At 39.7% G+C, this 12,876-nt stretch overlaps 1 protein-coding gene across 3 annotated transcripts in view; it reads right to left on the reverse strand.

Annotated features, from left to right (window-relative positions):
- LOC115075226 (myocardial zonula adherens protein-like) overlaps window positions 1-12,876 on the reverse strand; it is a 165,281-nt gene that overhangs the window by 100,707 nt on the left and 51,698 nt on the right. For all 3 annotated transcript variants that reach the window (XM_029575508.1, XM_029575506.1, XM_029575507.1), the window contains exons 3-6: window positions 10,426-10,497; window positions 4,743-4,901; window positions 3,868-3,960; window positions 272-385 (exon numbers count right to left, since the gene is read on the reverse strand). In XM_029575508.1, the coding sequence (XP_029431368.1) occupies window positions 272-385; window positions 3,868-3,960; window positions 4,743-4,901; window positions 10,426-10,497 (438 nt within the window). The remainder of the gene's footprint in view (window positions 1-271; window positions 386-3,867; window positions 3,961-4,742; window positions 4,902-10,425; window positions 10,498-12,876) is intronic.

Genomic DNA, 12,876 nt, shown 5'->3' on the forward strand with positions numbered 1-12,876 from the left:
AACACTTAAACAGAAAAATCAGGGGACAGTCAAGATATGCTGACTCTGGGAGGGAAATAGGAAAATCCACAACATAAGATGGTGGTCAGAATATTTAAATCAGCGGTACACTCTCTCACATGGGGAAACTACCTACCCACATGTTGACTATGTTGTTTCCTCCCCACACTAATGGACTATTCTATAGGGGATCCAACAGGATCTGTACACTAGAAATACAGGCTGGGGGAAGTGTGGCAATCAAATAAGCTGTATAAGAAAATACAGGTACCTGTAAGTCTACTGCCACCGCCGTCAGGGAGCTGTTCATGTCACCAAAGCTATCCAAAGCAGCGGACTGAGTTTGGGAATGACTCTGCCAGGACTCCTGCTGAACACTTGCAATCTGAATATGTTACAGAGAAGTTAAAGAACAATCACATGCTAGCAAACTGATTATCAATGTAAAAAAATAAATATAATACTGCTGCAATGGCAATATATTAAAAATTATCTTTGCCAAAAGTGAACAAAGATACTACTTCAAACAGGAACAACACAGCAACCAGATTCATAAGGTGGATAAGTCCAGGGATGGCGCTGTAAACAGGGAATGAGACAGAGGCCAGGATCTCTGAGTCTGGAGGGGCTCCTGTTCCTTACAGAGAGATGTTCACCCAGGGGCCCTGCCCCTCAGAGTCCAGTGATGCCCAAGAGCTACTTTTAATGACAGTTTAAAACAAAAACACAAAATAAGCCTTAAAATTATGAAGGAAATAATTTAAAAAGTTATTTTCACCTCATTGAGAATGTATAGTACTATTTTAGTGCTTTTACATCCTTGGGTACCATTCAGGGTTGCTAACTTCCGAGAAACATTTTTACTGATATTCTAAGACTGGGCTTCCCAAACCTGTCCTGGGGACCCCACAGCGAATCAGGTTTTCAGGTTATCAACAATGTCTTAGACTATCCATTCAAAAATTGGAAGAAGGATCCAACAGAAGAAAATAGGATAATGCATAAGCGTTGGCAAGTTAAATGTAAGACATTGATAAGACAGGCTAAGAGAGAATTTGAAAAGAAGTTGGCCATAGAGACAAAAACTCACAATAAAAACTTTTTAAATATATCCAAAGCAGAAAGCCTGTGAGGGAGTCAGTTGGACCGTTAGATGATCGAGGGGTTAAAGGGGCACTTAGAGAAGATAAGGCTATCGCGGAAAGATTAAATGATTTCTTTGCTTCAGTGTTTACTAAAGAGTATGTTGGGGAGATACCCGTTCCGAGAAGGTTTTCATGGGTAATGATTCAGATGGATTGAACCAAATCACGGTGAACCTAGAAGATGTGGTAGACCTGATTGATAAACTGAAGAGTAGTAAATCACCTGGACCGGATGGTATACACCCCAGAGTTCTGAAGGAACTAAAAAATGAAATTTCAGACCTATTAGTAAAAATTTGTAACTTATCATTAAAATCATCCATTGTACCTGAAGACTGGAGGATAGCAAATGTAACCCCAATATTTAAAAAGGGCTCCAGGGGCGATCCGGGAAACTACAGACTGGTTAGCCTGACTTCAGTGCCAGGAAAAATAGTGGAAAGTATTCTAAGCCTCAAAATCACAGAACATATAGAAAGACATGGTTTAATGGAACAAAGTCAGCATGGCTTTACCCAAGGCAGGTCTTGCCTCACAAATCTGCTTCACTTTTTTGAAGGAGTTAATAAACATGTGGATAAAGGTGAACCGGTAGATGTAGTGTACTTGGATTTTCAGAAGGCGTTTGATAAAGTTCCTCATAAGAGGCTTCTAGGAAAAGTAAAAAGACATGGTACAGGTGGCGATGTTCTTTCGTGGATTACAAACTGGCTAAAAGACAGGAAACAGAGAGTAGGATTAAATGGACAATTTTCTCAGTGGAAGGGAGTGGACAGTGGAGTGCCTCAGGGATCTGTATTGGGACCCTTACTTTTCAATATATTTATAAATGATCTGGAAAGAAATACGATGAGTGAGGTAATCAAATTTGCAGATGATACAAAATTGTTCAGAGTAGTTAAATCACAAGCAGATTGTGATAAATTGCAGGAAGACGCTGTGAGACTGAAAAATTGGGCATCCAAATGGCAGATGAAATTTAATGTGGATAAGTGCAAGGTGATGCATATAGGGAAAAATAACCCATGCTATAGTTACACAATGTTAGGTTCCATATTAGGTGCAACCACCCAAGAAAGAGATCTAGGCGTCATAATGAATAACACATTGAAATCGTCTGTTCAATGTGCTGCGGCAGTCAAAAAAGCAAACAGAATGTTGGGAATTATTAGAAAGGGAATGGTGAATAAAACGGAAAATGTCATAATGCCTCTGTATCACTCCATGGTGAGACCGCACCTTGAATATTGTGTACAATTCTGGTCACCGCATCTCAAAAAAGATATAATTGCGATGGAGAAGGTACAGAGAAGGGCGACCAAAATGATAATGGGAATGGAACAGCTCCCCTATGAGGAAAGACTAAAGAGGTTAGGACTTTTCAGCTTGGAGAAGAGGCGGCTGAGGGGGGATATGATAGAGGTGTTTAAAATCATGAGAGGTCTAGAACAGGTAGATGTGAATCGGTTATTTAGTCTTTCAGATAATAGAAAGACTAGAGGGCACTCCATGAAGTTAGCATGTGGCACATTTAAAGCTAATCAGAGAAAGTTCTTCTTCACTCAACGCACAATTAAACTCTGGAATTTGTTGCCAGAGGACGTGGTTAGTTCAGTTACTATAGCTGTGTTTAAAAAAGGATTGGATAAGTTCTTGGAGGAGAAGTCCATTACCTGCTATTAATTAAGATGACTTAGAAAATAGCCATTGCTATTACTAGCAATGGTAACATGAAATAGACTTAGTTTTTGGGTACTTGCCAGGTTTATATGGCCTAGATTGGCCACTGTTGGAAATAGGATGCTGGGCTTGATGGACCCTTGGTCTGACCCAGTACGGCATGTTCTTATGTTCTTATCAGTAAAAATGTTTCTCGGAAGTTGGCAACCCTGAATGGTACTCAAGGGTGTAAAAAGCACTAAAATAGTACTACACACTCTCAATAAGGAGAAAACTTTTTAAATTATTTCCTTCATACTTTTAAGGCTTATTTTGAGTGCTGACCTCTAGCCTCCTGCAGGACCTATCAAGACCACCACTGCAGGAGCAAGGCACTCCATGATAGACTCCACAGTATCTGGAGTTGTATATCAAACTCCAAATCACTTCATTTAAAAGGTTCTCTTCCTCTTGAGTGTGTGCAATGTTGTGCTTTACCATTGCATCCCTGGGAATATTTCAACCTTTTTTATCAGCTGTACTAACTAGATCATTTCTGCAATGCCCTCCCACATGAATTTAATACAGTGTGCCTGCATTCATAAGGGTGCATTATTCTTCACTCGCAGCCCCTATTTCCTGCAGCTGCTCGGAGGCAGATTCTGCAAAAAGGGCTAGAAAGTTCTGGGTCAGTTCTGTAGCATATCATACAAATTTACACATCGCTGTAGATTACTTAATGTATGTAAAGCCTATTTTTAGTGAAAATCATAGCTTTTAAATATTTTAACATAAAAATTGTAACCTTTGTTACATGAATCAGAACAACCTTATATTTTTCCCTTTCTCCATTTCAGCTTTTTGCTTTATTTTTCATTTCCTATGATTCCATAGCAAAACAGAAATTATACTGCAATTGCCATGGCTGCAGAATTGCAGGAAACTTGGGGCCTTGAATGTCCTTTGAAAAAGTATCGAAATCAAAGTGTATTTCTAAAATAATTACATTTCATAAAATTATCCACTGTGATCTTTGCCTGTGTCAGAATAACTCGTTGCTTACTTGCATTTCTTTGGTAAGCTCTTTGATCTTCTGCTTCATGTCATCGTATTCTCCGTACATCCTCTCTCTGATTTTCTCCAGGGTCTCCCTCACCTGCAAAAATAGGTAAAACAGCTAGCAGCAGCCATAGCTTCACCCTGTACAGCTTTTGCAGTAGGTGGAACTCGCTAACCTATCATAGCTCCTGTGGCATTGGCAACTGACAAGGTCTCTATCACTTTGTGTATTCGGGACCATGCAGACAAGAGATAACAAGCAAAACCGATGTGACGGTAATTCCAACCACCAGTATAGAAAAATCCAATAAATAAATAAAATAAATAAACTTTCTTTCCCTGAAGAGATCAAAGCTAAAGCAGCAGAGTTACCTAAATCACAGCACAATTTACATTTGTAATGCAAAAAAGGTTGAGGGGAGATTAGAGATTAAAAACTTTTTGGGGGTATGCCTTTTAAAAGGGATGTGGAAAGTTAAAAAAGCTTTTGTTAACCACAGAAAGGAGTCTTTAGGGAACACCAGCAGGTCGGGCGGCCCTATCATCTGGCACTTGCTCTTGCTTGCTGCTTAGCTGGGACTTGGTATGGGTCAAGCCACTAATTAGTTGGTGCTTCAGAAAATGTCAGTGACTGGCAAGTCATATAACTTGAGAAGATTCCCACAAACAATGGCAAAAAATCTGACATTTTCTCCTATTATCCAGCTCCTATATATAAAGTGTCTTATAAACTACATCTGAGTAAATCTCACGCCTGCCTTTCCAGTTGTTTCCTATAACTTCAGAATGACAGGTCCATCCTTTATACACATTTCCAGCATTTTGGAGAGAAATTACACAAACAAAGATGGCGGGGAGAAAAACAAATTTAGGACTCACGTCTTTAATGTAATTCATTTCTTCTTTCAGCTGGCGAGCCGACCACTCATACACCACCACTTCATTCTGATGGTTGTCATCGGGCCTGTGCACCACTCCATACACAACTCCATGGGAAGGCGTGCCTGGGGATCCTCCTTTGGGCACGGTGTAGAGATGCTGTGGAAAAAAACCCAGCAAACCATTAACCTCATCACCAGTCTACAACATCACACCTGGGAGGAGAGGAAAATATTCCCCTCAGGAAAATAATGTCCCGGAACGAGTCCAAGCAAAACCAAAAAATGTAAAACAAACAAAAAAAAGTTAACGTATATTAAAAATAACCATTACTGTAAAACTTAGCAACATACAAAACAAACAGAGGAAGAATTGTGTAAGTTTAGTCTCTATCACGAGCTTGCTAGCTCATCCTCTCACTTGTGTTTCATGCTCTCATAGAAGCTAATCAGAAACAGTTATACAGTATTTTAGCATTTGTTCCCAATGGTGCTATAACAATAATGCTCTTATAAGAATTACAAATTGTTAAAAAAAATAAACATTAATTATGTTACAATTGATTTCAAAATCTGTACACCAATTATATTACAACTCATTATCAGGTAGGGCAGTGCTAAAGTCATTTGCATTGTACCCAAACTGACACCAGTATTTATAATTATTGGAGTGGGAAAAAGTCCTATGTTAAAGAGACACTTCATGAGAACATAGGCTTAGTCATAGTTGAAGACAAATTAGTAGTCCATAAAGATAAACACAGGGTCTGTCATACGAGAGAGAGCGTAGCAAAGTAGGAAAATTGCTAAAACATGCTATACAAGTGAAAATGCTGGGCTTGCTGAAGGGGGTAATTTTGTAGCAGTCCATATGTATTTTAAAATAAACATGAACATAAAAGTTACACGAATTTCAAAAGGGAAAGTATGCACATATTTTCCCTTTAAAATAATCCCACCAAAACCTCCCTGGCCTGCTTCTATTTGCTAATTTGGGCGCAGATGTTTTGTAGGAAAATTTACATTTGAGTGTTTTATATACCATCATTCCATGTGAGAATCACTAGATCATAATGGTGCACAGATTTAACACTCACAGACAATGGATGAGTTACAAAGGCAGGCATACATACAGGTAAACATTCTAAATGTAAGGGTGTACTTCAAAGACAGACAAATAAGATGCATTTGGAATTGTTATAGGAGGGGTATGACAGTATGGGGTAATGTGCAGGATATAGCAGGTTATCAGAGTGAGGGGGAATTGGTTATTCCAGAGAGTAGGCATTATCAAAAAGCCAAGTTTTCAATTCTTTCTTAAATTTCTTAATGTCTATTATTATTCGAAGATTCTCTGGCATTGAGTTCCATAGTATTGGGCCTGCAATTGTTATCGCTCTGTCTCTCATTTGTGTTAGATGAGAATTTTTTTTATGGTCGGGATTTCTAGCAGGCCTTTGCTCTGAGATCTAAGCACTCATGTGGGAATATGTGGTTTAAATGTTATTCTCATCAAGTCATTGTTTGGATTCATGTTGCTGTAAATTATTGTTAGAACTTTGTATATACTCGACTGGCTCCAATACAATGCAATCAGGGTTGGGGTGATGTGCATACTTTTGAAAATACAAACTGTGCACCTAAATGTGAACATCTCCCCAGCCCTGCTTAATTTTCAAAGAGCTTCACATATACAAATTAGCATGTGTGTGCAAATAGCGCATATTTGTGCAAGTGCTATTTTATCAACCTTAAACATACATGTGCAAGTAATGGTGTGTGAATAAATTTGCTAGTACAATAAAGGGGAGGGCTAGAGGAGTTCTGGGGCGGGGCCAGCATTTATGCATATAAGTTGCTATTTTATAACCTGTGAAAGTGATGTGTGTATGGCTGTTACCTATGCATATTTACACCTGCTAACTGTCTGGCGTAAGTGAGAATAAAATTCTTCATATCCAAATACTGACTGGGTGAGGGGTCTGGGTAAATGGAGGGGCGAGGTTAGGTTGAAGAACTAGAAGGGTATCTATGACCTAAAGATAGACTGGGCAAACTGAAGTAACTGGTAAAACTGGTAATTTCCTTCACACGCTATATAACTGGGTCTTCAACACTTCATCTACGCAGATGATGTTCAGATACTCATACCTATTACCAGCACAATCACAAATGCCCTGAACACTTGGAATGCAGCTTTATTAGAAATTAAAACAATTCTCACGGACAACCAATTGGCTATCAACACCAATAAAACTGAGCTTATCATAATTTCACCTCCAAAAATGCAACACTGAGCAACACTGGTCTTACACAAGACATCTCCACTATGACACAGCAAGTACGCAGCCTTGGCATCATCATTGACAGCAATCTCACGTTTAAAAAATTCATCGCGGATACGGTTAAAAATGGATTGTTTAAGCTACACACACTAAAATGTATTAAATCTCTCTTATACCAATATGACTTCCGCACAGTCTTACAAGCAACTATTTTACCAAAGATTGATTATTGCAATGCACTGCTACTAGGTCTACCTAAAACTACAATTCAACCTTTGCAAATGTTACAAAATGCAGCTGCCCGCATCATCACCGACACAAGCCGCCACGAGCACATTACTCCAGCACTTCAGTCTTTGCACTGGCTACCCGTGGCTTCCAGGATAATATATAAATCCATGACGCTTATACATAAAGCCATTCACAACAGAGATATGTACTGGTTCACCGATCATCTACAATTCAAACATCAATCCGCCCAACTAGATTCCAGCATTTAGCTAAACTGAAGATCCCCGTGCCTAATCTGACCAATCTTTCTACTATGAAAGAACGTTCATTCATCATTGCTGGATCCACAATATGGAACACCATGCCCTCTAAATTACGCCAGGAACTTTGCCACAAAAAATGTAAACAAAACCTAAAAACCTGGTTATTCAAAAAAGCTTACTATTAATGAACTGAGTCCTCTACTATTCATCCTAGTTTATATCCACAGACACTCATATATTGATTTTTATTCTCTTAATACAAAGTTATACATGGTATTGTACTCTTTCAGTTATTATGTTATATTGTAAAGCGCTATGCTGAATTAATGTCTGAATGTAAACCGAGGTGATGTTACCTAGGTGCCCCGGTATATAAAAATCTGTAAGTAAATAAATAAATAAACAACAAGATTTGATGATTTACACGCATAAAAGCCATCAAGTGCTAAGGAAGACACAGGAGTTACATTTTCTTGTGTAAATGATTAAAATTAGGAGCACAAATACGCATGCCTAGCAGATTTACACCACTTATCCAACTACATTTTTACTTCTCTGGATAAGTAGCGGCTTAGGGGGCACTTAGCTGCATAAGTCTCAGGAACCGCTACTTGTACAGATAATTAAGGCCTGGATTTATCAAAATGCAGTAAATATCGCCTGCGATAAGAAAAGGGGTGTGTTTTATGCTAATAGTTTATCGCAAAGTGCGCTATCAGCACTTCACATTGGTATTCCCGCAAACTACGATAACTTTTTCGCACTTTGCGATAAGTAAGAACATAAGAAAATGCCATACTGGGTCAGACCAAGGGTCCATCAAGCCCAGCATCCTGTTTCCAACAGTGGCCAATCCAGGCCATAAGAACCTGGCAAGTACCCAAAAACTAAGTCTATTCCATGTTACCACTGCTAATGGCAGTGGCTATTCTCTAAGTGAACTTAATAGCAGGTAATGGACTTCTCCTCCAAGAACTTATCCAATCCTTTTGTAAACACCGCTATACTAACTGCACTAACCACATCCTCTGGCAACAAATTCCAGAGTTTAATTGTGCGTTGAGTAAAAAAGAACTTTCTCCGATTAGTTTTAAATGTGCCCCATGCTAACTTCATGGAGTGCCCCCTAGTCTTTCTACTATCCGAAAGAGTAAATAACCGATTCACATCTACCCGTTTTAGACCTTTCATAATTTTAAACATCTCTATCATATCACCCCTCAGCCGTCTCTTCTCCAAGCTGAAAAGTCCTAACCACCTGTTTAGTCTTTCCTCATAGGGGAGCTGTTCCATTCCCCTTAACATTTTGGTAGCCCTTCTCTGTACCTTCTCCATCGCAATTATATCTTTTTTGAGAAGTGGCGACCAGAATTGTACACAATATTCAAGGTGCGGTCTCACCATGGAGTGATACAGAGGCATTATGGCATTTTCCGTTTTATTCACCATTCCCTTTCTAATAATTCCCAACATTCTGTTTGCTTTTTTGACTGCCGCAGCACACTGAACCGACGATTTCAATGTGTTATCCACTATGACGCCTAGATCTCTTTCTTGGGTTGTAGCACCTAATATGGAACCCAACATTGTGTAATTATAGCATGGGTTATTTTTTCCTATATGCCTCACTTGCACTTATCCACATTAAATTTCATCTGCCATTTGGATGCCCAATTTTCCAGTCTCACAAGGTCTTCCTGCAATTTATCACAATCTGCTTGTGATTTAACTACTCTGAACAATTTTGTGTCATCTGCAAATTCGATTCTCTCACTCGTATTTCTTTCCAGATCATTTATAAATATATTGAAAAGTAAGGGTCCCAATACAGATCCCTGAGGCACTCCACTGTCCACTCCCTTCCACTGAGAAAACTGTCCATTTAATCCTACTCTCTGTTTCCTGTCTTTTAGCCAGTTTGCAATCCACGAAAGGACATCGCCACCTATCTCATGACTTTTTACTTTTCCTAAAAGCCTCTCATGAGGAACTTTGTCAAACGCCTTCTGAAAATCCAAGTATACTACATCTACCGGTTCACCTTTATCCACGTGTTTATTAACTCCTTCAAAAAAGTGAAGCAGATTTGTGAGGCAAGAAATGCCAGAATTGTTGTATTTCCTACGTATAACCACTGGGGGGACCATTTTAAGCTGCTGGAGATCCAGCCTAGCTATCTGGGCCCTTCTACAACCACTGGGGGGGAGGGGAGGGGGGGGGGAAGAGAGAGAGAGCACGAGAGCGAGCGCAAGAGAGAGAGAGAGAACAAGAGAGAGAGAGAAGCCATAATGCCCTCATACCAGGCAGGTATGTATACCCCTATATGAGGCCTACCTAGTCACTCGAGGTGAGGTTTAGGTATTAGTGTAGGGGGTTAGGGGCCACTTTGACATTCAAAGTGAGATGTACGAACAGAACAGTGCTCTCTTGTGAAGATTTGATGACCTTTGGAGTGAGGAAACTCACACAATTTAACAGTTTTTATATACCGACGTTCATCAGTGATATCACATCGGTGATGAGATTTGTGCAATGTTCTCTCAACCTAGCTTGATGGACTCTCTACCTGGGTAACATCTCTACCTGGGTTTGGGGGCTGAAGCTCCTGAGCACTGTGAGGAAGAGGTGAAAAGTTGCTGAACACTGTGGGGGTGGTAGGGTGGAGGAGGCAGCACAGAAGTGTGGTAAGCTGAGAGCTGTCCCTGCTGGGAATATCATCTTGGCAGTTCTCCCATGTTAGATGAAAACTACCAACTTTTGGGCAGCCAAGTTATAATGCTTAAGTTACAAAAGTTCTTCTTAGCCCATAATGATTTTGGTCTACCAAAGAGCTTCATTATAACCAACCAAGAACTCAGCCATATAAAGTTTGTTTTGTTTTGTTTTAATTAGTGCATCATCTCACCAGAGTAGGCTGCTCAGAGTGTAACAAGCCATTTTTTCGTCTCCTCCTTGCGACTGTATTTGTCGTTTCTGCCTGTTTAAAAAGAAAAAAAAAATAAAAAAAAATAAAGCAATTAGGAGACCATAGTCTTAGCTCATCATGCTTGACCAACGAGCAACCGTTCAATTTGGAAACCATTTTCTAGCCGGCTCCACAACACATGGCTGGACAATCCCCCACAAAAGGCTCCATGTCCCATCTCCCTTCTCCTACTGCATTTATCATCAAGGGGCTCTCGTCTGTTTTGTTCCACACGCTCAAAAACTGGTTTTATAAAATAAATTTAACAAACAGCTCCTGAGAGCCCAGAGGATGACACTGCAATGAACGTTATTGGAGGCGAGCAGGTAATAAATGTTTTAAATAAGTAAGTAAACACAATTATACTTCCACTAGTCCAAACCTGACCTGCATTCAGTGTTCTTATTTATTTATTTATTTATTTTTAATTTTTATATACTGGAATTCCTGTATACAATACAAATCAGTCCGGTTTACAATAAACGAAAAGATTGCCCCAGTCTGGGAGGTCAGACCGGGGTTGTTTACATCTAACAATGAACATCGAACAATGAACATTGAAAAATAACAATTAACAATTAAACATTGAATGTTTTCGTGACCTAAATTAAATTAAAATAATTAAAAAGTTAAATATTGCATATATATATGTTGAATATTGTTAACTGTATAAAACAATAAATTTAAGGTACAATCAGGATAAGGTGCTTAGTTGGATTCTGTAAATTGGAACGCTTGTCTGAAGAGCCAGGTTTTTAACTTTTTTTTTAACTCTGGCAGACTGGGTTCAAGGCGTAGGTCTGGGGGGAGAGCATTCCAATGGTGTGGTCCTGCGGTTGAGAGTGCTCTTTTTCTTAGTAAAGATGTTGCTGGTGGGGCGAACAGTGTGCCTCTGTAGGCGCTTCTGATGGGTCTGGAGGATAGGTGTGGACGAAGTTGCGTTTGGAGAGATATAGGGGCGATGTTGTTTATTGATTTGTGAATAATGGTAAGGGTTTTAAAAAGGATTCTCTGTTTGATGGGTAGCCAGTGGAGGTTGCTCAGGATAGGGGAGATATGTTCTTTTTTATTGGTGTTTGTTAGGATTCTGGCGGCGGCGTTCTGTACCATCTGAAGGGGTTTGACACTGTTAGCGGGGAGGCCAAGCAGGATTGCGTTGCAGTAGTCGAGTTTTGAAAAAATAATGGATTGTAGGACAAGGCAAAAATCATTAAAGTGAAGGAGAGGTTTTAACTTTTTGAGGACTTGTAATTTATAGAAACAGTCTTTGGTGGTGGTATTTATAAATTTTTTCAAGTTAAGTTGATTGTCAAGCCATGCTCCTAGATCTCTGACGTCTGAAGAGAGATCAATATTTGATGAGGTGGATTGATAAAGGTAAGGTGAGTTGATGTGTGGGTCGTGTGAGATAAGTAGCATCTCTGTTTTGCTGGAGTTTAAAATCAAGTTAAGGTTGGAGAGTAGTTGTTTAATTGGTTGTAAACAGTCCTCCCAGAAGGATAAAGTTTTTTGAATAGATTCTGAGATGGGTAAGAGGATCTGGATGTCGTCTGCGTAGAGGTAGTGGGTAAGCTTGAGTTTTGATAGCAGATGGCAGAGGGGGAGGAGGTAAATGTTGAACAGGGAGGGAGATAGAGATGAACCTTGTGGAACGCCTTGGTCTGATAGGATAGGTTCAGATTCCTTGTTGTTTATTCTGACTTTGTAGAACCTGTTTGATAAGAATGATTTAAACCAACTGAGAGCCGTGCCTTTAATTCCTATGTTTGATAGTTGGTCTAAGAGTTGTGAGTGATTTACCGTGTCGAATGCTGCGGATAAATCTAGGAGAACCAGTAGGTATGATTGTTTTTTTTCCAGATTCAGAAGTAAGGTATCCGTGAGAGAAAGCAGAAGGGACTCTGTGCTTAATGATTTCCGAAAACCGTATTGTGCGGGAGAGAGAATGTTGTGTTCCTCGAGGTATTCGGAAAGTTGTTTGTTGACAGCTTTTTCCATCAGTTTGGAAATCAATGGTAAGTTAGCAATGGGTCTGAAGTTAGCTGGGTCAGAAGGTGAAGCGTTTGGTTTTTTCAGTAGTGGTTTGAGAATTGCTAGTTTCAACTGATTGGGTACCATGCCTTGGGCTAAGGAGGTATTAATGATTTCTGCAATGGGTTTTGCTACAGTGTTAGTGATGGCGGTGAGCAAGTTGGTTGGTAGTGGGTCTGAGGGATGAGCAGCTGGTTTAATTTTTTTTGAGTATGTTTTCGATCTCCATGGCAGATGTGGGTTCGAAAGCCTCTAGTCTGGCGTTCTGAGTGAATTGAAAAGCGCTCATAGGTATAGGTGGGGAGTTGTGGGTTGTAAGGTGTTGAGTGAGGTTGGAGATTTTTGTTTTAAAATAAGTGG

Source organism: Rhinatrema bivittatum, chromosome 13, assembly GCF_901001135.1.
Source record: "Rhinatrema bivittatum chromosome 13, aRhiBiv1.1, whole genome shotgun sequence".
Lineage (NCBI taxonomy): Eukaryota > Metazoa > Chordata > Amphibia > Gymnophiona > Rhinatrematidae > Rhinatrema > Rhinatrema bivittatum.